Genomic DNA, 25661 nt, shown 5'->3' on the forward strand with positions numbered 1-25661 from the left:
GATCTTGGGATTTTAATCCTTATGATACCAGCTCATACTTGGCTACAGCACACGCAATATTTGATGACTAAGGTATCAGACTCAGGAAGGTCCGGGCAAGCTAGTAAGATGCTGGAATGGGCATCTTGTAAACACAAAACTGCACCACACGTGATAAATCACAGCTAATTCCGTGCTTCGCGAAGAAGACGCAAAACATCAGAGGCAAGGTAAAGACTGCCAGCAATGGCTAATGGTCCGTCATTGGCTTCTTGACAAGCCCACTGAATGGCAGCAGAGACATCGCTCCCAAACGTCTGCACGCAACCCGTCCCTAACATAGACTGGGCACACGAAGCTACTTCCTCAGTATCAGCTGCTTTGACCCAGGGCATCCCGTCAACAGGACCGAATGCGGTCACTGCGACTCTATCACCACCCCGAATGATGTTGTGAAACAAGGAGTGTATATCTTTCCCTTTCGAAGCCGCGATAACCCAAGTGACATTCTCACCATCTGTACGCAGCTTGCGATCCACATATTGTCCAAGCACCTCTGCAGACTGAGCGTTGTGCGCACCGTCAAGGAGAACGGGCCGTTCGCGGGCCACCAAAGGGCTCAGTGAAATATTCTGTAAGCGTCCTGGCCACACCACGTTCGACAACTGGGGAAGGAGCGCATCGACGTTAATATCCGGGCGAAACCCATCCAGTGCTAGCTTAAGTGCAGACACTGCGCAAGTCATATTGGCTTGTTGATGAGGCTGCAGGTCGAGCGTTGCGAAAAGGCGGCCAAGTAATGGTGACTGAGTTTCCGGGCGGACAAAGTTCGACTTGATCCCTAGCTCCCTAATGCGATTCTCAAGTGTCTTGATCGCTTCAGGCGGGTTGGTGCCATCCACCACACATGGAACTCCAGGTTTCAATATGCCTGCTTTCTCCCGTGTAATCTGTTCGATGGTATCTCCGAGTAGCGACTGATGATCGAGCCCGATTTTCGCAATGACAGATACCAAAACATCAGTCAAGATGTTCGTTGCGTCTAACCGACCGCCCATACCGACCTCAACTACCCCAACATCGACTTGTTCATGGTTGAAGATTTCGAAGGCAGTTGCAGTCAGAAGTTCAAATTCGCTAGCTCCGATGCCGAGGGTCTGATCTCGAAGTTTGACTCTCGCTTCAATCTGTCGGAAGAGTGATTCCTGGACAACATCCTCGCCAATTGTGATGCAATCCCACCGGTCGATCAAATGGGGGGAGGTAAAGCGACCACAGCGCACCCCTCCAGCAGACAACAGGTGAGACAGGTAGGCACTGATGGAGCCTTTGCCATTAGTTCCAGCAATGTGGATGGCCTTCCATGACAGCGGAGTCTGCTGGAGGAGACGGGATATACGACTGAGGCCGAGCTCTATCATTCCTCAATACATGCGATTATGAATGGCTGAGGACGCTTCAAGGCTCATGATCAGCGAGCAAGGACGGCGGCAGCGTACATGGAGGAACAGTAACTGTCACTTGCAACCGTCCGGTGCTTTCGACGGGAAAGTCAGCGCGCCGGTCGGCAAGATAATCGGAAATCGGGAAAGTGCCCGATAAGAGATTGATGCCTTAAGGCCACTCTTGTGGAACCCCACCATGTAAGCCTTAATGGGTATGCTGTGATAGTGCAGTGGGCAGTCACGTCCGTCTTATTCGGTAACATCTGTTTCTGTATATTGAGTGTCGCAGTCAACTCCCATGGTCAGACAAATCATCCTCCAGCAGGTAGCTGAGTGCAGTCATGGGCTTGAAAAACTGGAGCCTGTGGTTTACTGTTTGTTGCCCAATCGCACATCTCCGGGCAGCGGTAAGCCTATAATAGTCTGTCTCTCTCCATTGCAGCACAATTTAGACGCTGTACTGGGATCTACGCGTGTGGCGATGGCGCCACAATCATCCGGCCGCCAAAAAAACTCGAGGCGCTACGGTAGGCCTCAGGCGCCAATATCGTTGCCTCCGCTTTTTTCCATTAGAAGGAAAACCAAATCTCGCTGTTTCTCCATCGACACTCGTCTTGGTCGTTGCTCCCCGCAATCCCGTGCGACTGTGCTTATTAGTCTTCTGCATCAACCTCCCATTGCTTATGAATGGGATCGCTTGATAATTCATTAATCATTCTAACCGACCTTCCTCCTTCGATTGTTCTTCCATTGTAGCTATGGGTATTCCGTGAGTCTGTCCCATTCTGCCGTCAATAATACATTACGCGCCCTGCTCCATTAGGCTAAAGCGCCCGGGACAATTATCTTGACTGACTGGCACTGATATAGGATGTTCCGGGAGCCTTCCCCAACGGAAGACGCGAGAAACCACGCTGCCAAAGATAGTTGCGCTGCCGCACGCTCTGCGATCCGTCGTCAAGCCAGTGTTCGCCGCCCTTCGCGTTATGGCTCTGTTCTGCGAAATGCAACATTGCGAACGATTTCCCCCCGGTCATTGTCGGAGGAGCTTGAGATGGAGCTGGATCGCACAAATGGCCCGGGCCTGTCGCGTCGTAATCGCTTGCCTAATATCGTTCGGGCAGTGGCAGTGGGAGAGGATGTCGACCGCGCACGCGACCGCGAGGCGATTGGCATACAGCGTCATGTTCGCTCTCCTCTTTCGAATGCTGCCGCCGCTGAAGATCCATTCGATCTCACTAGCGGGCTACTAGATTCTAGCCGCAACGAAGCTGGCCAACGGCTGCTTAGTGACGCTCTTCGTCATGGTCGTCCCGGTCAGCGCTTAAGGATCCCGCGCATCTCGGCCATGGCCGACTTCCAGCGACGCGCTCCTCTCGGTGCGGATACAAACAATGGGCCGGACCCAGATCATCCCCAATTCACACCTCGCTTTGCTCCTGCGGTCGCATACCACAGAACTGCTTCCCCTCAAGCGCGCCGAGATCCTCACCTGTCGCCCTTTCCCCTATCCGACAGCTTGGGTCCAGAATTGTCTGCTACCTTGGCTTTACCTTCCTTGCGACGTATGGGTCAGCGCTCAATCAATGACGCGAACCGTGCAAACCAAGAATCGGCTATCGATGGTTTAGGCGATCGTCAAAGAAGCCTCAGCCCAGATGAAGACCACGCCAATGATGCGTGGGAGACACTTTTGACAACGATCACGCCTGATACCAATCTTCCTAGTGCTGACTCATCATTCAATTCAGCGTCTGCGTCCGGAACGAGTGCTCCTGTGACTGTGAACGGGGCATTGAGGAGCTCTGCTACCGCACTGCAGCTAGCTCCAAATACTATGTACTCGGGTCCTGGCCCAATGGAGGTAGTTCTTGACCCATATCCAGAATACTTGAATCCATGTGACTTCCCAGCGAGTGCTCTTGATTCCGAAAGCGATTCGGACTCTGAGACTTCTCAAAACCCACTGTTTCGGCGTTACCGCGCTGTTCGCCAAATGGAGTCTGTGAGGCGAGCCGTGGACTTTCAAGGGGCTATGGCACGTTCTCAGGGAACTGCAAGACGGGCACCTGAAGTTCAGTCGACTATGAGCAGTCAACCCACTGTATCATTTGCCTTCTCCGATTCTTCTACTGACGCCGATTTGCATCAGTTCCAAGCCGTGCTGGACCGTCTGACACGTCGGCAAGATCTTCCTGATGACTTTTGGGCGTCCGTCGGATTGTCTCGCACCCTCGCTCAACGTGAAAATGACGAGACTCACGATGCCGATACGGTAGACGGACCACTACGCCCAAATTGAACAGCAATCCACTTGACCTTCTCTCTTATGTTTGTTTTGGTTCTGGGTTTTGATAGACAGTGCTCGTTATGCGTCACTCGAGATACCGGGAAACGCGCCTCAAGGTTTGAGGTTTTACTTAGCGGAATGATGGTTCGTTTGGCGTTCAGCGGTGTGGTCTTGATATCTTTCCATCGACGGCGGCGGGCACCACCTGATGCGGAAATAATTTTCTCCATACATATTTTCTGTTTTCTCTGTACTGATATCTGAAATTTCTTTCACTGGCCAAAACCCCCAACTGTTGAAGTCCACGTATCTCCTGTAGAGAGAGATTAGCGAAGATAATCAATAGTTTGCCTGTTTGTAAGCCCGGCACGCATTTTTGAAATTTCCCAACAAGCGCCGTGGAAGTAAAGCGCCGCGTCTGAAAGTACATCTCACGAAGGACACCAGTTTCATTATCAGTTTCCTGAAACTTGAAGAAAAGTATGGCTGCTTGTTTTACTTGCGGGACCTGGTTGCTGCTCCCCTGTGACGTGACGTATCGTTAGTCCGGAGTAAAAGCGATTGCGAGCCCCCACTCTGACGACAAGCCCCGCAGACTTATTTATCCCATTGAACCGCCGAGCTTCCACTGTCCATCCAGACCTCCATCATTCAAATTCGCTCGTTATCCGATACCGGTACCGGATTATAACGAATTGTTTATCCCAAGCTCGCTAGATTGCACCCGAGACATCACCATCTAGGAGTATCTCAATTTGCGCTCCAATTAACGCGTATATAAACAGTTCCGACCTTTGCATAACCGGGACCACGGTCATCTGTGCCTTGTCCCAACAATACAGTCCGGTTGATCCTCGTGTGTATTCTGTCCTAGACCCCAAACCTCCTTGTTCGTCATGGATCAACAAGTCGATCGATTAGTGGACAAGATCTGGAGTGAGTACTGCGGCAAAATTCCCACGTGAAGGAGCAAGCGCTGGCTTGTCCGAACAGCAAGAGTTGTCCTCGTAGCTAATGCTTAGAGCCACAGACAAATTCCAGTCAACACCAAAGGATGCTCGACTACTAATCGCGGTCAGCGGAATACCGGGGTCCGGCAAGACAGAGCTGGCTACAACAATGGCCAACCGCATCAATCAACGATATTCAACGCAACATCCAGACTCACCGCTTATCGCGACCATTGTCCCAATGGACGGGTACCACCTCACGCGGGCTCAGCTGGCTGAAATGCCCGACCCCGCATACGCTGCTGCCCGCCGCGGTGCTGCATTCACCTTCGATGGAGAGAAGTTCCTCAAGCTAGTGCAGGCGCTGCGGGAAGAGGTGACGCCTCAGACACGGAGCCTGTACGCTCCGAGTTTTGACCACGCGGTCAAGGATCCCGTGGATGACGACATCACCATTCCGGCTACCTGCCGGGTGATTTTCTTCGAGGGTAACTATCTTAGTCTGGATAAGGAGCCGTGGAACACGGCCGCGAAATTGATGGATGAGCTCTGGTTTGTCGAGGTTGATTTTGAAATTGCCCGGAGGAGGTTAATTCGAAGACATGTCAAGGCGGGAATCGCGAAGGACGAGACCGAAGCAGATAGACGAGTCACGGAGAATGATCTGGTAAATGGGAAGGAGATTGTGGATTACAGGATGGATCTTCAGGAGCTCATTAATAGTGAATTTGACCCTGCGTGGGAAAGGTGACGCAAGGGCTCTTGAAGGGTACCCAACACATTCAAGTATATAGACTATCATCATGATATTGACTAGAGATTTATGGAATGCTTCTAACTCTCAGTTTAAGCTTAGCTATCACATCTCCTGCGTTCAAGGTTACACAGTCGCGGGACGTCGGTTTTGCGCGCTTTCGACTCATACATACTAAATTATGTTCAACATCCGTCGTATACCTTTCAAACACGCACTTAATCAGTAGTCCAGCAGCATCCGAATTGGATCAGCATTTATCTAGGCGCAATAACTAGTAGATTAGACTATACGCACTATAATGGGTATTCTCACACGACCGGCGCTCAATTCCCAAGTTACGATCTCTCGGTGTCCACCAAGCCCGCCATATCGACAAGGTCCTATGATGTGTTGAATTAATCAAATTACAAGAACTGGTTATGTGCTAATTCAATCGACCTAGATAGACATGGGAACCTGGTAAAGGGCTTTCTTAATACTTCCAATGTACTTCAAGCACATTGTCTGCCCTCCTTGGGTGGTGATACTTGTTAGTTACTAAGTAATATGCCCACAATCTCAGGTCTGTTGAGACATGCATACAATGAACAAGCTACCGCTACCGAGGGTCTCTACGAACAACTGTTGATGCTTTTCACTGTTGACTTTGATGTTGGTTTTCTGCATCACACTTGGATACACCATTCAATAAAGGCATTTTACGCAAGGACCGTCTACGTCAAGAGTGAGCCAGATATGGCGGCACACTGGGAGGATAACTGTAGGCTTGAGGAGTCTCCAATGCATGAGCAATATACCATTTTGTAAGTTCTTGGCTGTGACACTATGGGAACAACAAATCTTCATCTTATTCATTCTTACTGCAGTGTTTTGTAGCCGATTTCCCTAGTCTGACTATCACTCGAACAATAACAGCAGAAAGATGTCGCTAGCTCGCTCAATATGTAGATACGGATCATACAAGCGAGATTAGGGGAATGATTGCTTGAAAAGCCATCTTGTATGCTCACAGGCGGAGATTGCGTTGCTGGGTAGACTTATTAAGTATAAATATACAGAACTGCCCAGACAGCAGCCGTCCGATTACGTATGTAACGGCCTTGAACGCCAATATCAAACTCAAAATCAAGATGCTCGGGATGTGTCTGATTGAGCATCAGGATATCTAGTATGCAGGCGCACTGTCTTGTTCTAGACTAACCATCTCATACTGCAATGTAGTAAGAGCGAAGTAGAAATGTCATGATCTAATGTGCTCTCAACTTCCACCAAGCATCGATTAGCTTATGAGGATATATATCATCTTCATCTGTCAGCACCCGAGCATCCTGTTCCAGCAAGCCGAGTAATGACCGTGGACAGTCGCTATGGTTCTACCATCATGAGAGTGACGTTCCATCGGACTACTTCCACGGTAATAGGTTCCCAGTACTAGCTAGCCTGACTTGTCCTAGTGGTTCCACCGCTGGCCTGAGCCCTTGCGGCAACTAACCAGTTCAATACTAGCAGGGTACGACCCCAGTCTTGTAGTCGATCGGCAGCCCTGAGGGTCAATTCTGTAACTAGGAATGGGGGGTTGCAGTTCATGCTCGAGTTGGCGAATTCTTGACCTTTGAATTCCTCATTCTCGAAGCTTCAATTCTCATCACCAGACAATTCAAAGTTACCAGCAGTCGCTCCTTTGAACCACCATACGCTCTGTCTGCTGTTGTCCCCGGAAAATTCCACCCGTCTGTTCATTTCTCCTTGAACACCATCACCGATCTCCTCTCTCCTTTACAATAATTATCTCATCGCGTTGCCCTTGAGTTCTCCAGACATTCTCAAGATGATATTTATCAAGGCTACTCTTCTCGCATTCATTTTGACCTTCAGCAGCCTTGCCATCGCCGTCCCAACCCGTGCTTGTCTTCTGTCCGCGGTAGGGTATGTGTGCCCAGTATCCAAACCCTGCTGCTGCTGTGGTTGATATCACTTGCTGAATGAGAATACCTAGTTCTCAGCCTAATCCGGATGATCTTCAGGCCATTTGCGTCACAAATGGCAAGCGAATAAAGGATAAGATTGCGGACCTCTGCGGCGACGATACCAAGGTGGCTATGCAGCAGTTCTCCGACACATGTGCCTCGGCTGGGTACAAAGTTGGTATGTTGGATAGGAAGCTGTCGCACAGACGTATACTGAGCGCAATGTTCTATGTAGTGAACGACACATTCACCATTTCTGGCGTCTCATCATCCACCGCCGTTCCGAACCCAACTAAGACCGGTTCTGTCGATGTCACTCCAACCGTCTCGTCCAGCATCATTTCAGGGTCCATTTCAAGCCCATCTCCCAGCTTTCGGCCCAGCTTCAGGCCCAGCTCATCACCTAGTGCTTATCCCAGCCCGATCGTTTCAGCTGGTTCGTCGGACCGCCATGTTCCCGCTGCCGCATTCGCAGCTGTTGTCTTCTTCGGGTTCGCAGCGGCACTGTAGTCTCTATCAGTACTTGTTTATCAATTGCGGGTCAACAATTTGCGAATCTGCATTCCGTCGTTACATGTTCGAGTATGACTTCTTGTACAATATTCCGCCGTGGAATAGAACGCAGCTCAACCATGATTTGCTTCGTATATGCTACTTTGCAAGACAATTCCGGTGGCCGAAAAGGGAAACCCTTTGAAGAACCTGATGGATGCCGGTGGAGAGGTCTTTTCTTAGCCAATTTCTCGATATCTTACCAAGCATCGCGGCGGTCTGCCTCCAGCTGGTAGTTTAGTTCACTCCAGCGCGGAGCTGATTTGTAAGATCCCGCCGGCTGTCCACGGTCGACGTGGCGTGTGAGAGATTCAATAACAACACGTGACTTAGAGGCGTCGCGCGTCTCCGGCAGCCGGAGCGAAGAATTCGTACTGGGCCTGCTAGCGTAGATGCAAGGGCCGCCCATTTAGCTCAAACACGAAAATTCGCGTTGATATCCACCAGCAACGCGTTTGCCCGGCGACGTCAAATATCTACCACACTCGCTGCCCCTCCGTCTTTTTCTTTCTTCTCATCCTCAGCCTCAGCTCCTGTCTTCAGGACTATCTTTTTTGATTTCCTACTCACGAAACCTCTCATTTTCACGCCTCTCGATTTACTCTTCACTTCCTCTCTTCTTTCTGTACTTCTATCTCCTTATACCCCTTCTGCCATAATTCTCCATCCAAAGCATTCCCCAGCCACTCCCTACTATTGAAGATGTTTGTCTACAAGAGAGGTAAGCGCCACGCCCTATGCCTTTCACCTGGTGCCCTACGGCTCTTTGTTTTCCATTCGAAACCGCTGTGCAGGCTTCAAATATGCCGATTGCCACTCGATTCACAAACTTTGCTAACGTCACGTTGGTTTCTAGACGGACGCAAAGAACGCGTGCAGTTCGACAAGATCACCGCTCGTGTGTCGAGGCTTTGTTATGGACTCGATCCTGAGCATGTCGATGCCGCTGCTATCACCCAGAAGGTCATCTCTGGTGTCTACCAGGGTGTCACCACCGTTGAACTCGATAACCTGGTATGTGCAGAAATTCGGGTGCTTGACAACCAATCCTAACTTTACATGTAGGCCGCCGAGACTGCCGCGTACATGACCGTCACACACCCCGATTACGCCATCCTCGCCGCTCGTATAGCCGTTTCCAACCTTCACAAGCAAACCAAGAAGCAGTTCTCCTTGGTCATCTCCGACCTCTATCACTATGTCAACCCCAAGAACAACAACCCCGCACCTATGATTTCTAAGGAGACGTACGAGTTAGTCATGAAGCACGCCGATGAACTCAACTCGGCCATTGTCTATGACCGCGACTTCAACTACAACTTCTTTGGTTTCAAGACTCTTGAACGCTCATATCTCCTGCGAATCAATGGAAAGGTTGCAGAGCGTCCTCAGCACCTGTTGATGCGTGTCTCCGTTGGTATTCACGGCAACGATATCGAGAAGGCTATTGAGACCTACCATCTCATGTCTCAGAAGTACTTCACTCACGCCTCCCCGACTTTGTTCAATGCTGGAACCCCCCAGCCTCAACTTGCCTCCTGCTTCCTCGTCGACATGAAGGAGGACAGTATTGATGGTATCTATGACACGCTCAAGACCTGCGCCATGATCTCCAAGACTGCTGGTGGTATTGGTCTGAACGTTCATCGAATTCGTGCCACAGGTTCTTACATTGGCGGAACTAACGGTACCTCCAATGGTCTGGTGCCCATGCTGCGGGTCTTCAACAACACTGCCAGATATGTCGACCAGGGAGGTAACAAGCGCCCTGGTGCTTTTGCCATCTACCTGGAACCCTGGCACTCGGATGTCTTCGAGTTCCTGGACCTTCGCAAGAACCACGGTAAGGAGGAGGTCAGAGCTCGTGATCTGTTCTACGCTCTGTGGACTCCCGATCTGTTCATGAAGCGTGTTGAGTCGAACGGCGACTGGACTTTATTCTGCCCTAACGAAGCTCCCGGATTGGCCGATGTCTACGGTGACGAGTTCGATGCTCTCTATGAGAAGTGAGTCACATATCTGTACTCGTCTGTCCGCTCATTCCTAACAAAATTATAGGTACGAGAAGGAAGGTCGCGGCCGCAGAACTATCAAAGCGCAGAAGCTCTGGTATGCTATTTTGGAGGCGCAGACTGAGACTGGCAACCCTTTCATGCTGTACAAGGATGCTTGCAACAAGAAGAGCAACCAGAAGAACTTGGGAACCATCCGCAGCTCCAACCTGTGCACGGAAATCATTCAATACAGTGCTCCTGATGAGGTTGCTGTTTGCAACCTGGCTTCCCTTGCTCTTCCCACATTTGTGGATGCCGCTCGCGGCGAATACGACTTCGGCAAGCTCCACGAGGTCGTGCAGGTCTTGGTCCGCAACTTGAACAAGATTATTGACATCAACTACTATCCTGTCCCCGAGGCCAAGAAGAGCAACTTCCGTCACCGCCCCATTGCTGTTGGTGTGAACGGTTTGGCTGATGCTTTCCTCGCCCTGCGTCTGCCCTTTGACTCGGCCGAGGCTAGACAGCTCAATATTCAAATCTTCGAAACCATTTACCACGGTGCTCTGACAGCCTCCTCTGACTTGGCCAAGCAGTACGGTCCCTATGAGACTTACGAGGGTTCTCCCGTTTCTCAGGGTATCCTTCAGTACGACATGTGGGACCGCACTCCCACCGATCTTTGGGATTGGGATGCTCTCAAGGCCAAGATTGCTCAGACTGGTGTCCGCAACAGTTTGTTGGTTGCTCCCATGCCTACTGCTAGCACCAGTCAGATCTTAGGCTTCAATGAGTGCTTCGAGCCATATACTTCGAACATCTACTCCCGTCGTGTCCTGGCCGGTGAGTTCCAGGTTGTTAACCCCTGGTTGCTCAAGGACTTGGTTGACCTCGGCTTGTGGTCTGATAACATGAAGAACCGCATCATCGCTGAGGGTGGTTCTGTCCAGAACATCCCCAACATTCCCGCTGATATCAAGGCCCTCTACAAGACTGTTTGGGAAATCTCTCAGCGCAACATCCTTCAGATGGCTGCCGACCGTGGTGCCTTCATTGACCAGTCTCAGTCTTTGAACATTCACTTGAAGGAGCCCACCATGGGCAAGATCACCAGTATGCACTTCGCCGGTTGGAAGATGGGTCTCAAGACTGGTATGTACTACCTGCGCACGATGGCAGCTTCGGCCCCTATCCAGTTTACGGTGGATCAGGAGCAGCTCAAGGTTGAGGATACCAACGTTGCTCGTGCCAATGCTTCCTACAAAAAGCGCGCTACCGGTGTTGCCTCTTCCACGTACTCCGCTGTGCCTCGTGGTCAGAGCCAAGTCAATGGACGCAGCGAAGATGACTCCAACATTGCTGATAGCCCTCGTGCTCTCGCCGCTGATGCTGCCTCGCGTGGCAACGACGGTGAGGCTGAAGGCCCTCAGGAAGAGGATTCCGAAAAGACGAGCGAGGAGCGCGAGAATGACATTTACTCCCAGGCGGTGCTTCAGTGCAGCATCGAAAACAAGGAGGCTTGCATCATGTGCCAGGGTTGAAGCAAATTAACAATGAGGGGTATAATTCGGTCGGCGTCTTGATTTGGGAATTTCGTGTGTAATTATATTACGAGTTTGATGGATATGGCTTCTTATTTCTTTTCAATTTTCTGGGCTCTTCAAGTGTATTCACCGGCTTCTGTTGTTTTCTTCTTCACGTTCGATATTGATGTTGATGGCTTATGGCGATGATCTTGATATACATAGATAGCAATTAACTACTATTCAGAATACTTCGGTCTCCGTGCTCCGCATAACCCCTCGGCTCTACTCATTCCAAATACATTACTTCATGATCCGATCAGCGAAGGCTAAACGGCGGAGCCTTTAGTGATCGGCCTTTGACTCCGTCTCCGACAACGTATCCTTAGCAGAGTCCTGCGTTCTACCCATCATGTTGCCTGCCTGGTTCATCGTCTCATTAGCCTTGTTTCTGGGCTGGTCCATAATACCCTGATTGTTGTTGTTGTTGTTGTTGCCCATCATGTTCCTGGCTTGGTCCATAAAGCTCTGACCATTGTTGTTCGTCATGGAGGACCCCTGGCCTAGATTAGATTACACGACTGCGCGTTAGCCCGGTGCAGACAACGCAGACGATGGACATCTGTCGGGCGCATGCGGTCATGACGCACTATTGTTCCCATACAAGTTGCGGGTTCCAGGTCTCAGTGGCCTGGTTCTTGGCGTATACCAAGTTCTCCTGGATTTTGTCCATTCTAAAGAATGGAATGACTAGTTAGTATATATACACTTCTTTGAGTAAGTTGGATGGACGACAGATGAAGGTGAGATAGGACATACATACGTATTCTTTGGGATTGAGCTTGACTGCAGTTGCAAGATTCTCCGGGTTATGGGAGGGAATATATAGACTGGACTGTTAGAGATTGGGGACGAGTGGGCGCATTGGCACTTTATGGTGCATGAAGAAAATTGTCTGTCGGCAATGGATCGGACGATGATGTCCTCGAAAGAGAGGATATGAATCATAGACGTGGAGGTCGAAATACGTATGACGTCCAGTTTAGTAGTAAACTGTGGGGGATTCGGGTCCACGCGTGGCGGTTTGAGCTTATTGAGTTTAACAACATGATCGCTCTCGCCTCCACGGCCGCTTTTGACGGGTTGTGATTGAGGTTTGATTGAGGGTATCTCCGGATGTGTACATCTGGCAGGAACCTAACCGTGGACGGGGATGGTGGCTCTGGTGCCATTCGAAGTGGGGGATAACATAGTTGACTTTCTGGGGGGGTAGGGAGGAAGGAATCCGCAGACGCTTCGTTGGATACGAGCGGTTCGCATCTTTGTGTCGTGGAAGAGTGTGCTTCCTGTGTCGTTGATGCTTTGATGGACTTACCGAAGCTGAGACTCCTCGGATGCAGTAGTGATGGATACGGGGTATACCGCAGATAGTATCATTAATATATAGTTATAGGTTGGTTACTAGTATGATAGACTACATACCACCCAACCCGAGGTCCCGCCTATCACCTCAAGTATAAGTCTCTCTCGCATGTGTCTACGAAAATCCTTACAGGTTCAATCGTGCTTCTGAAACAAATAGGCCAGTGGAATATACAGCAAACACACCCCAGGACATACTTGATCAAATGATTCACCAGAAGGAGATAGGACGTCGAGGACGACACCGGATAGTTTACCTGGGTACTCGCTCCGGTCGCCTTGTTCTGTTCTAAATACCAAGCGGCTAATCGACTTCCATCGGTCCTCTCCCACCGGCCCATTGATTTGGAGGGCTTGCTGCTGCGTGAGGTTGTTTTCTATGATCCGCTCCGTGCCAGGTTGTGCACCCATCATGGCTGCCACGTCTTCACGGCTCAAGGGGACTTCGCGCGTCTCTGGAAGATGCACGTGTCATTAGAGTCTGAAGATCATTGCCACGCGTATCGCAGCTTTATAGTCGTACGTATAGACAGAGACCAAAAGGGGGAATTGAAACCCACCGCTACTGCCGGCTTTAGCATCCTCACCGATCAAAGTACCAACCTTCAACCCACGACCCTCCCCAAGCACTTCTTGGATATGCCGGTCGACTCGATGGATGATCTCGGTGTTTGCTGCTATGCTGTTGTCGGTTGTGCGCACCAAACCGACCCCAGCAACCTGAGCCAACACGATCAGATCGGTCTTGGCCCGGTAGATCTGGTCGACCAGGCCCGACAGCGCCTTCTCGTCCTTGGAGCCCTGCGTCAGCTGATGGAAGAACTGCCGCGCAACGCTCTTGTTCTCAGAAGATAGGCTCCGAAGAAGGCCGACCAATTTCTGAACCAGCGCCTCCATCCTCACCAGCTGAGAGGACATTTCCGCGGTCTGGAGGTCTGCTTCGTCCGCGACCACCTGGATGATGCCTTTGGCGCTTTTGAGCTCTTCCTCGTATCCCTCGAGAAAGTTGGCGTGCTCCTTTTGCCGCTTGTAGGCATCGTGGAGCTGGCCGATGAGACTGATCGATGCTTCGATCAGGCCCAGAACAGAGACCGCGACATCTAAGCCAGACTTGATTCGGGAGGGATCCCGTGATGGTCAGACACTCTGTGTGTAGAATATCTCAGAAGGACTGACATACCATGACGACGACCTATAACACAGCGTAAAGGACACCCTGCGAAATTTGAGAATAGTAAATGGAGGTTCAGATCTGATATGGAAGCTCACTCCTGGATGATTGATCATTCTGTATTCTGGGAGGCATATACCTTTTGTGTTAAAACTCTGGTAGACAGAACGGATTCGCAGATCAAAAGACTTTGATTCATTTGTCCATTATGATTAGACGAGCGCCTAGGCGGACATGGATGATGGACATATAGTTACATTGATAAATGTAACTTGCTAAAAGTTGGCGAATAGATGGCATTATCACTGGTAGATAGGACTAGATATGCAAGAGGAGACGCTAGAGGGGGTTAGACCGGCGCTTCTGATTGTGACAGCGCCAAACTGTCGGAGGCTCTACCTTCGCGCCTTATGGGACCCTAGTAAACCACCGCCTATCTAGTCACATTCGGGGTGCATGGCGGCTCACAGGTGCGTAACGCTCAACTCATATCATTTTAGGTTGATATAGCCAATGAGCACGGCAGGGCAAATTCCTGCAGCCCCTGGCAGGGCAGGCTTGTCGTTTTCCTGAATGACCACCGGATAAGTACTGTACCTTCGACTGATTGTTGTTGTTATCTCATTTGACTACGATTAACTGGAAACTGAGAGGCAAGGGAACAAGCCTTCTGGCCCTCAGTTCTTTCTGCAATGAAAACGACTTCTCATCCCACACAGAGCGTGTTGTAGCTTGAGGACATTGCCTCGACGTTTGGAGTGTCCGTCTCAGCTGTATGAGATGGTCCGCCCACATACACTTGCGCGCCCCTCTGGATCTTATCGATCTGGCTTTTCCTTCTTCTTTTATTTTTCCGAGAACCACTGCTCTTGTTATCCGTAGTCCGAGCTGCTATATAGGAAGAGACTCAAGCCCTCTATGCCAAGAAGTGTTCAGACATGCGCGAGGACGAATCTTCCATGGACCCCGATCGCGTACTATTGAGAAACAGGTGAGACTCTGAGGATGCACCCTGAGCTCCCGGTTGTATACCGACTTTCTTGGGAATCCTGCTTGATCCGAGCATCAACACACGTCGGCTAAAAAAAATAGCGGATGCCCAGAGCGAATGGAGACAGCGGAGTACGTCAGCAATATTGAACAAGTACGCCTGCATCAGCTGTGTACCACTTCCTGTGTTGGTAGACTCAGTCCATGCGAATTGCACCTACACCTAAATCCAACGTTGGTATCAGCTCAGATTAATTACATCAGGAACGTCCGGGGGCCAACCGTCGCACCTAGCCGAAGCATCCTGCTTAAATTGACCGTCCAGTGAAGGACCGGGCCGTCAATGGAATCCATCCAATGTTGCGGAGCCGGTGTAGCCGTTTCCTGCGGATGTAAACAGCGACGATGCATCGAATCAGAACGTTCCAAGACATCCGTTCGTCTGTTGTACGGATAGCTCCGTCCTGAACACACAGTTCAGGAGGACTCAGCTCCTGTTTCAGCGCCCAACTCTAACTCTTCGATGCCGAGACTGTTGGTCAGACATACGCAGGTACGGTTCGCGACGGTTCGCTTCATTGCCCGCTGTGTAAAAATAGATGAACACGGTAAGTGGAAGGATAACCTGAAGGATTCAGCTTCATTTGCAATCTGTGGTTGACCGGTTGGCTACCTCGAGCTATAGCTTCAATCCGGGTGTTGGCACTAGTTGTTTTGGAGCTTCCTTCAAGCTTCGAGTTGGATGAAGGACTTCGAGATTTAAAAAGGGGAGTTAGGAAAGGAGCTTAGCTCTTCCCTATGGGCGATGGGAGATGGTCAGGTACCATCTGATCCAATGTCCGGGGCCAGATTGTAGCATCTTGTGGGGGCTGGCCGTTTGGGCACCCGTTTGAGCGGTGTTGGCTGGATGATGCGTAGTGTACAGTACACACATAACACATGAGCTATGTATCCTATACGTGCTCTCGCAACACGGCTACGTTGTCGCACAGGGGTGAAGAGGTCCAATGACCCAATCACCGTTCGCACTAAGCGAGGAGACAGATCGGCCGGGCAGACGGACAGGTAGACAGACAGCCGGGGAATGCGGAAGATGTTGACCATGCTGCAGTCTTACTTCTCTTGAGTCGGAGGAATTGTGCGGTGTGAATGACTACAGTTGAGGGGGAAGAGGATACGCTCCGATGGGGAGGGGGAGTGAGGGGGGTCCCCGAATACTCTGCCGATGCGATACATGTCATGCCTGATGAAGGATTGATGTCACTGTGCAGGTTCTGGATTGTTGATTCTCAATTGATCTGTAAGAAAGAGAGGTAATTGATTGATAATCTCGTATTGTTTTGTTGATACTCGTAGAAATCCAAGACCATGACACGGTGAATGACGAGCTGACCGGTCGGGTCGTGTCCTCTTTCACTTCGGTCGGGGATCAGGGCCTGGACCGAGCGCTGGTGTTTGTGGCCATCGTCCCATGTGGCGTCCTGAATCGAATGCCAAGTTTCGTATTCCCACAACAAACAGACACAGACACACCCAACGAACATGAAAGAAGAAAATCCACAGTGGATGGATGACATCGACCATTCTCGTCCAGCGGTCTAGATCGGCAGAACCTGGCAAGATTCAATGTGAAGGCGACTGCAGGCCTCCAATCGGCCTTGCTGGAAGACCCGACAGTCGACAGAAATTTTCGCAGTGGGGGCAAAGAAGAGGGGAAATGCAGCCCTGAACAGATGAGAAAGAGGGGAAAGCATCCGCAATGGATTCATCTGGCCGACTCACCGATCGCATTGTCTGCCCTCACTGGCCGCGGGATGCGATGGAGACCGAAGAAACGCCTGACTGAGAAGACTCGGAGGGGGTCGGACACGTCGACACTGCACGGTCTGCATCTCGATAGGCTACGTTCCTGAGATGGTGAGTTTACCAGGATCCATGATGTTTTCGCCACCGGGAGGAGAAGGAGGACGAGGAGGACGAGGAGGACGGGGACGAGAGTTAGCCTTGAAAGACAGGAGTGAAAGACGAGGGAAAAGAGTGGTGTCTCGCATGTGTTCCTGACTAGGTGCCTAGAGAATGAATGGTACTTTTCAGGGGGAATTGTGTCTGACGAGTGTTGGTTCGTTTCTTTTCTTGGGAGGTTTTATTTTTACTTCCTCTTTTACTTGTTCCATTATTTGTGCATGTTGTTCCGTCAGGCACCGTTTCTAGTCAATCGGATGTGGCTGAGTAGAATTATTGGATGGGTGCACCACTACAGGAATAATGGCCGATCGATGCCGCCCTGGGAGTCTCTGGGACGGGACGCGGAAAAAAGAGCCCTGGTGCCTGCAGAGAAGAAAGAAGAATACGGGACAGGGCAAGCCACAACGCAAAAGTCAATGGAAAGTCAATGGGCAAACTAACGAATGCGTCGACCAGTCAGCAAAGTTGGTCCCCCTCCCAACCCGCCTGGCTGAGACATTGGCGCCAAAGGGGGGTCCGCCAATCAGTCGATCCATCGGCATTCAGGAACGCGCTGGATGACTGTACAGTTCACGTCATTCTCACCGAGTCCAATACGAGGCGATTGGGAGAGCAACATTGATGAAGTGGCAGACCATGGGGTGATACCTTACAGGGAGACAAGAAGAGGGGAAAGGGCGGAAGGAAGGGGATTGTGGGACGGAGGGGGAAGCGATCAATTACCCTTGGAGAGACGGTGAAGACAAGTGGGCAGTCAAGGCAGTCAGGGCAGTCAGGGCAGTCAGGGCAGTCAAGGCAGTCAAGGGAAGACAGACTGTACTGTACCTACAGTTGGGGTGGTAGCACTGGGTAGGACGACTGTGATGTTTCCGGTGTTCCTGAGGTTCCTGAGGTTCCTGAGAGTTCATCATGACTGGGTAGACTAACTGGTTCCGTCGCCCGGTCCCTGACCAATTCCAGTTGATCGGGGGCGTTCACGAGCTGGGCTGCGAGTGATGGGTCGAGGTCAGGTCGGGGTCTGGGACCTAAAACCCCACTTGGTCAAGTCGGGCCAATCCTCCTGTTGGTTCTTTCTGTCAGGGACCACGCTTGGTTTGGATGATTGGCAGTAGGAAGTACCAATGTACAGTAGGTAGGGAAATTCACGCTGAGGCCGTCTGGGAACCTCAAACTTGGTTAGCCTCCTCTTCATTATTATTATTATTATTATTATCTTCATCATATTTTATTTATTGAAAATTTTTAAAGTAAAAATCATTTTTATTGTAGCCGAGCGCTAGTGAACTAACACCAGTCCAATTTCATTGCACGGCCCCGGCCTCGACTGTCAGTCCTCCCCTCCTCCCCTCCACCCCTCCATGCTCTCCATGCTTTAAAAAGGGCTACCCCTCTCACCTTCCCTCACCTTCACTCTCTCACTTCTCAACCAGCAGCGTCTGTCGTTCCTTCTTCCACACCCACACCCACACTCCCTTGGGTTCGCTTTGCTCTTTCACTGCTGTGCAGTCCGTCAATCAGTCCTTATCCACGAGATCCTCGAACTCCTCTGTCGATCAGAGTCAGCCAATCCTTCGTCTAGATAGACATACTTTCAAAGCAAGCAACCCGCTTTCTAGACTGCATCTTCCTCAAAAATCAACCAGATACCCCTCGTGAAACCCCACGAAAACAAACCCCAAGACCAAAAGACGGAAATTACAATGGCTCCCATCACCAAGTCTCTCGCCCTTGTTGGCTCGCTGCTCGCTGCCTTTGCCTCAGCTGCCCCCGTCGACAAGCGCGACCAGGTCGTTGAGGTTGAGACCGTCACCTCTGTCGTCTGGACCACCGTCGATTTGACCACCACCGTCACTGTCGAGCCCACTGCCGTCCCCAGCGTCGCGAACAAGGCTGCCGACCACACCATCCAGGCGCACACCAGCTCCCACCACACGACCTCTACCAGCACTGCATGGGAACAGCCCGCCTGGACCGCCCCCGCTGTGCCATCCTGGACTTGGTCTCCGGAGGTCCCCGCTCAACAGTGGACCACCAGCGTTGTGACCTCGACCACTGAGCAGTGGCACGCCGCTACCACTTCCTCCACTTCCACTTCCTCCTCCACCTCCACCACCGTTGCTGCCCCCGCCGCGACCACCAGCGCCAGCTCCTCCAGCTCCAGCTCCTCCAGCTCCGGCTCCTCCAGCTCCGGCTCCTCCAGCGGAGCCTGCTCCGAGTCTTCTCCTTGCGCTGGAGACATCACCTACTATGAGGTCGGCCTGGGATCCTGCGGTTGGACCAACACCGACAGCGAACACGTCCTGGCCTTGTCCCACACCATCATGCAGAAGGAATACTGTGGTAAGGAGGTGACCATCAACTACGGCGGCAAGACCGCTAAGGGTAAAATTGTCGATACCTGCATGGGCTGTGAGCCTGGTTCCATCGATCTGTCCTCGTCGCTCTTCCTTGAGTTGGCTGAACTGGGCTCCGGCCGTGTCGGCGGTGTCGACTGGTACATCGACTAGATGTGAGAAGAAGTGTGATTTATGGATAGAATGATTATTTATGTTCTCTTTCATGTGCATACTTGGCTAGATTAGTTGGGAGACCGAAACAGATTCATCGCAGTGCGGTGGACGAAATTGATTTGATTCTTTTATCACCTTGTTGTCTTCAGGTCGAAGTAAAATCAAGAGTAGTGGGGGAGTCAACAGTAAGACCTACCTTGGATTGGGCAGGCAGTCTGTCGACCTGGCAAGTAAACGAGAAGTCCATACAGATTACGTACCTACCCTGTTCCCACCTCCATCGCCCTCCTCCGACATATCCCGCGACAAGGCCTCACTGAGTCCCCCCTCGTCCGCCTGGCCCACCACTCCTGGAACAGAGTCTGATTCTCTTCCATACTCACCGACAGGTTATCCCAGAAAGCCGGCGAGAGCGGCACATCCCTGTTCTCCTCTGTTCCGTATGCCTCCGGACCGAGTAGTACTTCTTCCACGTCGGTAGCTCTCCTGGGTCCTGCTGATAGAATCCAGGATAGCGATTATGCGGCGGCGCGGTCGCCTTCTTTCGAAAGTAATCCGTCACGTAGACCAGATAGCCCACAACGTCAGCTTCTCAGCTGAATCTGTTGTTGCTGTTGTTGTTGTTGCTCGCTGAGAAGTTAGGTCGCTGACGGTTGTAGTAGACTTGGAATAGGTCTGTGTGTCTGTGCCCCGCGAAGATGGCTGCGATTGTGGTTCGGAAGCGCACGATGATCTGGTTCAGGACACGGTTGTAGCAGGGGAGGAGGTAGGAGTTGCCCGGGGGGGAGGGGGGAGGAATGTGCGTGAGAAGCCAGACGCGCTGGTGGTGGGTTTCGGCGTCGAAGAGTTCGGTGGTTAGCCATTCGAATTGGGAGAGAGGGTCCGGCGTCGGAGGGGAGGTATAGCTGAGGAAGTTGATGCGATATAGAGCATGGTGTTGAAGGAGATTACTATTAGTTGAGGATAGGGGCTGGGTGAGACCGGGGAGAACGGTTGACGGTGGAGGATGCTGTAGTTGCCTTGTCTCTGCAGTTGAGGTGATGTCGATGGGCTCGGTTGGAGGGCGAGGCGGTTCGACCAGACGGCGAAGAGGCCGTAGGCCCATTGAGGCGTGAAGTTGGAGGGCTGCCTGGACGAGACCGGGAAGATGTTCACGGGGCTGGTGTCATGGTTCCCAATGGCGAGATACACAGGTCCCTCGCCATTGAGAGTCTGCAGTGCTGCGTAGGTGGTGTTGCAGTCGATTTCGACGGAGGTGAGGTTGGTAAGCCAGAAATCATGGGGCACGACATCTCCTGCGAACAAGGTGAAGGCGAAAGAAGGTCAGGCGCCCTGCAGCGCCGGCAGGACACTGTCTGACAGGAAGCGCATGGGCGGATCGCAACGGGGATGGCCCCAGGCACCGCAGGGACAGCGCGTGGCGTTGGGCGCATCCGCGGGAGTATAGGGCCGGCAGCACATGGGTTTGGAGTAGACATAGCTGGTTCCTGGGGTGTAGTAGCAATCGATGTGCGTGTCGTTGAGGTGCGCCACATAGAGGAGGGTTTGGTTGCTGGTGCTCCTCGTGATGGGCTTGCTCGAGGGTTCTGGCGGGAGAGTCAGATTGAAGTTGATCTCTGGCCACGGACACAAGCGGCCCAAGCTGGCGCACACCATGCGACTTGGTCACTGATTCAAGTTGCAGCTGCTCCAGCATGTAGAGGATGCTGGGCATTTGGGTGGCCACGGTAGCCTGACACACATCGACATCTACGATCTGGAATCGGCGATTTAGAGTGATAACGCGACAAAAGATGATCGGTCTACCTTCGCCCGCGTGCACACCTTAGCTAACACTGACAACAGAGCGTCCGGGCCTTGATGGGCTACTGCCTTCAATGTTCCTAGCAGGATCTTTGTTCGATGTTAATGTGTGTGGCGCGATCAATGCTTGAGGCCTGCTCACCTCGCAGGTGGCACACGTCACAGCCTGGTGCAGCTCCCTCCAGACTCGGTCACCCCAGTAATGATGGTCCTGACATGCACTTATGACCGTCAACACTGTCGTAAGTGCCTGACTGGTTATAAAATCCTAAGTTCGCATCGAATTGGATGATTTGATCGACTTAAGTGGTCCATGTGACGATAAGGAATCCACAGAAGAGGATTATCCTAGTTGCGCGGCAAGTCCTGGGCTGGGGGTGGGTGAGCTCGGTAGGGATATTGCCATCTTGTGCTGTGTCAGGCTGTCAGTGAGATCGATCGCTGCTGATGGCAGCAAAGATTGCGGGGGATGATGACCTCGCTAAATGAATTAAGCAATGAGCCCGTTCAATCATAAAAGCATAGTGCATAATTGAAATCTGGAGACAGATGAGGATCCCCCCATGCAGAGAATCTATCACAATGTACTATTAAACATCAATCACAAGTATAATCTATTAAGTAGAAAAATGCCACGCGAGGGGGTGATGGAAAATCATTCCTCTCATCCTTGCCATCCATCATTGTTTATTTCCTGGTCCGTGGTGGAATAATCTATCATGCAAAATGTCCATCGATCGACAGCCAGCAGCAGTTGCTGTTGCTTTGCCTAGCTTACTAAATTTTTTAAATTAAATCGTAAGCCTTCCCTCCTGTTCCTCATTTCCCATTTGCGTGTTGAGTGGTTGGTTCCATCCTTTCTTTTCCGATTTCCCTCTCGTCTATTTTCCTCTTTCTTACTTTCGCCTTTCCTGCTTTTCAAGGCTGCTTCTTTCCTCTTCCTTTTCTCCGCTTCATCCCCTCAACCTTATTCTTATGATTAGTATTATGAATTTTTCCTTTTCCCTTTCCCTTACACACACTCTTTCTCCACACCCGGGATTTCTTCCACTCTCCTCTTTTCCCTTTCCTCATCCGACTCCATATCTCGTCTTCATATGTATCGGTTTAGTTGTCTCCATGCCGTGAATCCGTCGAGTGAAACAATCATGGGCTTGCCTCCCTCCCCTCCCCGCCTCTAACCGACCTTTCCGCTCCCTCCCGACTTCGCCCTCCGCCCTCCCCTCCTCTTCCTCCTCTTCTCTCTCTCCGTGATGGAAGACCAACGACCTACAGTTCTCACCGTCTCTATCGTCTTTTTCATCGTCGCTACGGTTTTTGTTGCCCTGCGCTTCGTCTCTCGTATTTTTATCGTTCGCAAAATTGCTCTGCATGACTATTTTATGCTCCTGGCCTGGGTAATACTTCATGACATCAATCCCGGCGGCGATAAGCGACTAAATAACTTCAGGTCCTTGACTTCGGCTTTTCCTTCTCCCTCTTCTATGCTACCCACCAAGGTCTCGGTCTGCACGATGTCAACATTCGCCCCGAACAACGGCCTGGTCTCAATCGCGCCGACTACGCCTTCACCGTTCTCTATGTGAGTCTTCCGCTCCGCTGCTGCTCGCTCCCCGGTCTCCTCTGACGACGCAGAATCCCACCTTGATGGCCATCAAAACCTCCATCCTTGTCTTCTACCTCACCCTCACACAAGGCGAAAAGATATTCCGTTGGGCCACCTACGTCACCCTCTTCGTCGTCAATGCCGCTGGCCTTGCTCTCACCTTTGTCAACGTCTTCCAATGTCGCCCGGTCAGTGCTGCTGTCGCGTATCCCTTGCCCGACGGCGCGCAGTGTATCGACATCCTTACTCTCTATCTATCCTCCTCTCCTGTGAATATCATCACCGACCTCGCCATCCTGTGTTTACCGAACCCCATCCTCACACGAATGCGCCTGCCACGCAAGCAGAAAATCATCATCGTGATCACCTTCAGTTTTGGCTTTTTCGTCGCCGTTGTTGATGTCATCCGCATTGCTTACATTCAAGATGCGGCGACTTCTCGTCAGATTGCTCTTAAGGAAATCCATCTTCAGGGCACCCCCGGTGACGATTTGAGCTGTTAGTTATTTACGCCTCTTCCTATGTCTCCGCTTACCCCCTAACATTCAGCTTAGGGTACGCTGCCTTCTCTTTCATGTGGTCCGTCATTGAAGTCAATGTCTCCATTATGTGCGCCTGTGTTCCCAGCCTCAAGCCGCTCGTCGCCCGGCTGCTTCCGAAGCTCATCCGCGACACCGACGAGAGCTATCAGACCTCGTCACCTGGCATCCGACCTCTACCCATGCTAGCCCCCATTGTGGTCGAGGACTCTGCACCCCGACCTCCCCCACCAATTCCCGATCACCCTAGTCCCAAACCTACCAATTCGGATAGCCATAGCAGTCGAACTGGTAGCGATGCACGCATCGACCTCACTGAGTTCCTGGCTGCCCCGCCGCCACATTTACCTCCTGAAGCGACCGATCTGGAGCAGCGCACGAACACCGTGACCAACTCCTCCTACCCGCCCAGTATCACCTTTTTCGACTTCGTCAACATGAAGCAGCCTGCGAATATGCTTAAGCTCAGCAATAAGGAGTCAATCACGCCGATCGCATTCATCACCATTCTGTTTTTCCTATGGGGGTTTGCGTACGGATTGCTCGACATGCTCAATGAACAATTCAAGAAAATATTACATCTTGGTATATATCGCTCGTACGGTTTGCATGCGACCTATTATGGTGGCTATTTGCTAGGCCCTCTGCTTGTGGGCCGTCCAGTACTCAAGCATTGGGGGTTTAAGGCTTCATTTATCACAGGTCTATGTATCTACGCATGCGGCTCACTTATATTTTGGCCTTCCGCGGTCTTGACTTCCTATTCAGCATTTGCTGTGTCCAATTTCATCGTCGGCTTCGGCTTGGCAGTGCTTGAAACCGCCGGCAACCCATTCATCGCTCTGTGCGGTCCGCTTGAGAATTCCGAAATTCGTTTGAACATCTCGCAAGGTGTCCAGGCGGTTGGCAGTGTCGTCTCACCGCTTCTCGCGCAAAAGGTCCTCTTCAAGCAAGTGACTGATGTGTCCTCCCTGGTAGACGTGCAGTGGACATATCTCGGCATAGCTCTTTTTGACGTGATCCTGGCTCTCGTCTTCTACTATCTGCCCATTCCGGAGGCCTCCGATGCCGATCTCGAAGAGCTGGCTAACCGTCGGCGAGCGGACAATCACGCCCGCGTGGCGGGTTTGCCAGTGGTTTGGGTGACACTGGGCCTCGGTGTATGGTCAGTTTTCATGTATGTCGCTGGACAAGAAGTATTGTCTTTGAGCTTCGTGCGCTTCGTCGAAGAGGTTCATCCCGAGTGAGTTTGTCACATTGGTTTTTTTCCTGCTCAGTCCACTAATCGATCGCAGAGGTTCATTGACTTCATTCGATTTCTTGACTATCGGACACACAGTCTTTGCGGTGGGTCGGTTCTTGGCCGCTCTTTTGCAGTGGTTTCTTAAGCCGCGCTGGATCCTATTGTTGTCGTATGTTGGCATGATTGTGTGCGCTGCGTTGTGTATGCACACCACCGGGCTCACAGCGGTAACCATGGGTGAACTTGTGTATTTGTTTGAAAGTGGTGCTTTCAGCATCAGTTTCGCCATTGCTTTGCGCGGCACGGGACGCCATACTAAGACAGCCGGCTGCCTGCTGACCATGGCTATCAGCGGGGGCGGCGTCTTTCCGTTTGCGCAGTACGCGGCACAGCTGGTGGGCGGCGTACCCTATTCGTATAGCGTTCTCGTGGCGGTTTCTGCCGCGGGTGCTATCTTCCCCGTATACCTGAACCTGGTGCCAGCGGCCAAGAAACAGGTTGACCCGGTGCCCAACGAACATCTGCGACACCCTCGCCGCCGTAGCCGCGGCGTACCGCGTGCCAAGGACAATCCGTCGATAGGCGGAGTGCTGTCTCGACGGCGCAGCGTGCTTCTAGATCCGCTGCCGACCGTCCAACTGACGGAGTGATTGATTTTTCTCTTACCTCCCCTTCCCCCCCCCCTTGGGGATATGCCTTGTGATACCCATATATAGTTTAATATTTTGTCTTATTCCTGGATTTAGCATGGCGTTAGGTCGCATTAGCATTTGGCAGGGCATTGTGACGACAATGTAACTTTGCAGCATTGGCAGCATATTGGAGCGCAAATAAAGTTCCTCGGCACATCATGTATATATCGCTGGAGATGCCTGTCAATAGTTGCGTACGTGTACACACGCGGGATCATGGAGGGCAAGGTCCCTTATTATATTCACATGCAGAACTCAATTGT

General features: G+C 51.5%; 9 protein-coding genes across 9 annotated transcripts; 6 read left to right on the top strand and 3 right to left on the bottom strand.

The window, feature by feature from the left end:
• Positions 1 to 40: 40 nt before the first annotated feature.
• BO97DRAFT_361433 (dihydrofolate synthase) lies at positions 41 to 1723 on the bottom strand. The gene has a single exon (XM_025692415.1). The coding sequence runs from the start codon at positions 1398 to 1400 to the stop codon at positions 165 to 167; it is 1236 nt and encodes a 411-aa protein (XP_025555642.1). The 5' UTR covers positions 1401 to 1723; the 3' UTR covers positions 41 to 164.
• A 325-nt stretch (positions 1724 to 2048) lies between these two features.
• BO97DRAFT_440255 (uncharacterized protein) lies at positions 2049 to 3988 on the top strand. The gene is made up of 2 exons (XM_025698060.1): positions 2049 to 2193; positions 2295 to 3988. The coding sequence occupies exons 1-2, from the start codon at positions 2183 to 2185 to the stop codon at positions 3724 to 3726; spliced, it is 1443 nt and encodes a 480-aa protein (XP_025555643.1). The 5' UTR covers positions 2049 to 2182; the 3' UTR covers positions 3727 to 3988.
• Positions 3989 to 4351: 363 nt separating this feature from the next.
• BO97DRAFT_361439 (kinase-related protein) lies at positions 4352 to 5467 on the top strand. Its single transcript, XM_025692416.1, has 2 exons — positions 4352 to 4650; positions 4745 to 5467. The coding sequence occupies exons 1-2, from the start codon at positions 4611 to 4613 to the stop codon at positions 5413 to 5415; spliced, it is 711 nt and encodes a 236-aa protein (XP_025555644.1). The 5' UTR covers positions 4352 to 4610; the 3' UTR covers positions 5416 to 5467.
• A 1595-nt stretch (positions 5468 to 7062) lies between these two features.
• On the top strand, positions 7063 to 8212 carry BO97DRAFT_402890 (putative GPI anchored cell wall protein). Its single transcript, XM_025694610.1, has one exon. The coding sequence runs from the start codon at positions 7404 to 7406 to the stop codon at positions 7896 to 7898; it is 495 nt and encodes a 164-aa protein (XP_025555645.1). The 5' UTR covers positions 7063 to 7403; the 3' UTR covers positions 7899 to 8212.
• A 200-nt stretch (positions 8213 to 8412) lies between these two features.
• On the top strand, positions 8413 to 11707 carry BO97DRAFT_383033 (ribonucleotide-diphosphate reductase subunit RNR1). Its single transcript, XM_025693335.1, has 4 exons — positions 8413 to 8661; positions 8797 to 8954; positions 9006 to 9946; positions 9999 to 11707. Exons 1-4 carry the CDS (start codon positions 8643 to 8645, stop codon positions 11473 to 11475), a joined length of 2595 nt encoding a protein of 864 aa, XP_025555646.1. The 5' UTR covers positions 8413 to 8642; the 3' UTR covers positions 11476 to 11707.
• A 95-nt stretch (positions 11708 to 11802) lies between these two features.
• BO97DRAFT_420794 (uncharacterized protein) lies at positions 11803 to 14062 on the bottom strand (the record flags this gene model as incomplete). Its single annotated transcript, XM_025696679.1, has 4 exons — positions 11803 to 12015; positions 13078 to 13334; positions 13440 to 13979; positions 14056 to 14062. 4 exons carry the CDS (start codon positions 14060 to 14062, stop codon positions 11803 to 11805), a joined length of 1017 nt encoding a protein of 338 aa, XP_025555647.1.
• Positions 14063 to 18363: 4301 nt separating this feature from the next.
• On the top strand, positions 18364 to 19649 carry BO97DRAFT_402892 (RlpA-like double-psi beta-barrel domain-containing protein). The gene has a single exon (XM_025694611.1). The coding sequence runs from the start codon at positions 18706 to 18708 to the stop codon at positions 19510 to 19512; it is 807 nt and encodes a 268-aa protein (XP_025555648.1). The 5' UTR covers positions 18364 to 18705; the 3' UTR covers positions 19513 to 19649.
• On the bottom strand, positions 19622 to 21720 carry BO97DRAFT_440260 (uncharacterized protein). Its single transcript, XM_025698061.1, has 5 exons — positions 21461 to 21720; positions 21169 to 21408; positions 20868 to 21101; positions 20507 to 20810; positions 19622 to 20420 (listed from the first exon to the last, which is right to left on the bottom strand). The coding sequence occupies exons 2-5, from the start codon at positions 21227 to 21229 to the stop codon at positions 20108 to 20110; spliced, it is 912 nt and encodes a 303-aa protein (XP_025555649.1). The 5' UTR covers positions 21230 to 21408; positions 21461 to 21720; the 3' UTR covers positions 19622 to 20107.
• Positions 21721 to 22482: 762 nt separating this feature from the next.
• BO97DRAFT_135835 (putative MFS monosaccharide transporter) lies at positions 22483 to 25456 on the top strand. The gene is made up of 5 exons (XM_025690071.1): positions 22483 to 22715; positions 22769 to 22900; positions 22954 to 23422; positions 23479 to 24706; positions 24759 to 25456. The coding sequence occupies exons 1-5, from the start codon at positions 22572 to 22574 to the stop codon at positions 25354 to 25356; spliced, it is 2571 nt and encodes an 856-aa protein (XP_025555650.1). The 5' UTR covers positions 22483 to 22571; the 3' UTR covers positions 25357 to 25456.
• Positions 25457 to 25661: the final 205 nt, after the last annotated feature.

Source organism: Aspergillus homomorphus, assembly GCF_003184865.1.
Source record: "Aspergillus homomorphus CBS 101889 unplaced genomic scaffold BO97scaffold_3, whole genome shotgun sequence".
In the NCBI taxonomy this organism is placed as follows: domain Eukaryota; kingdom Fungi; phylum Ascomycota; class Eurotiomycetes; order Eurotiales; family Aspergillaceae; genus Aspergillus; species Aspergillus homomorphus.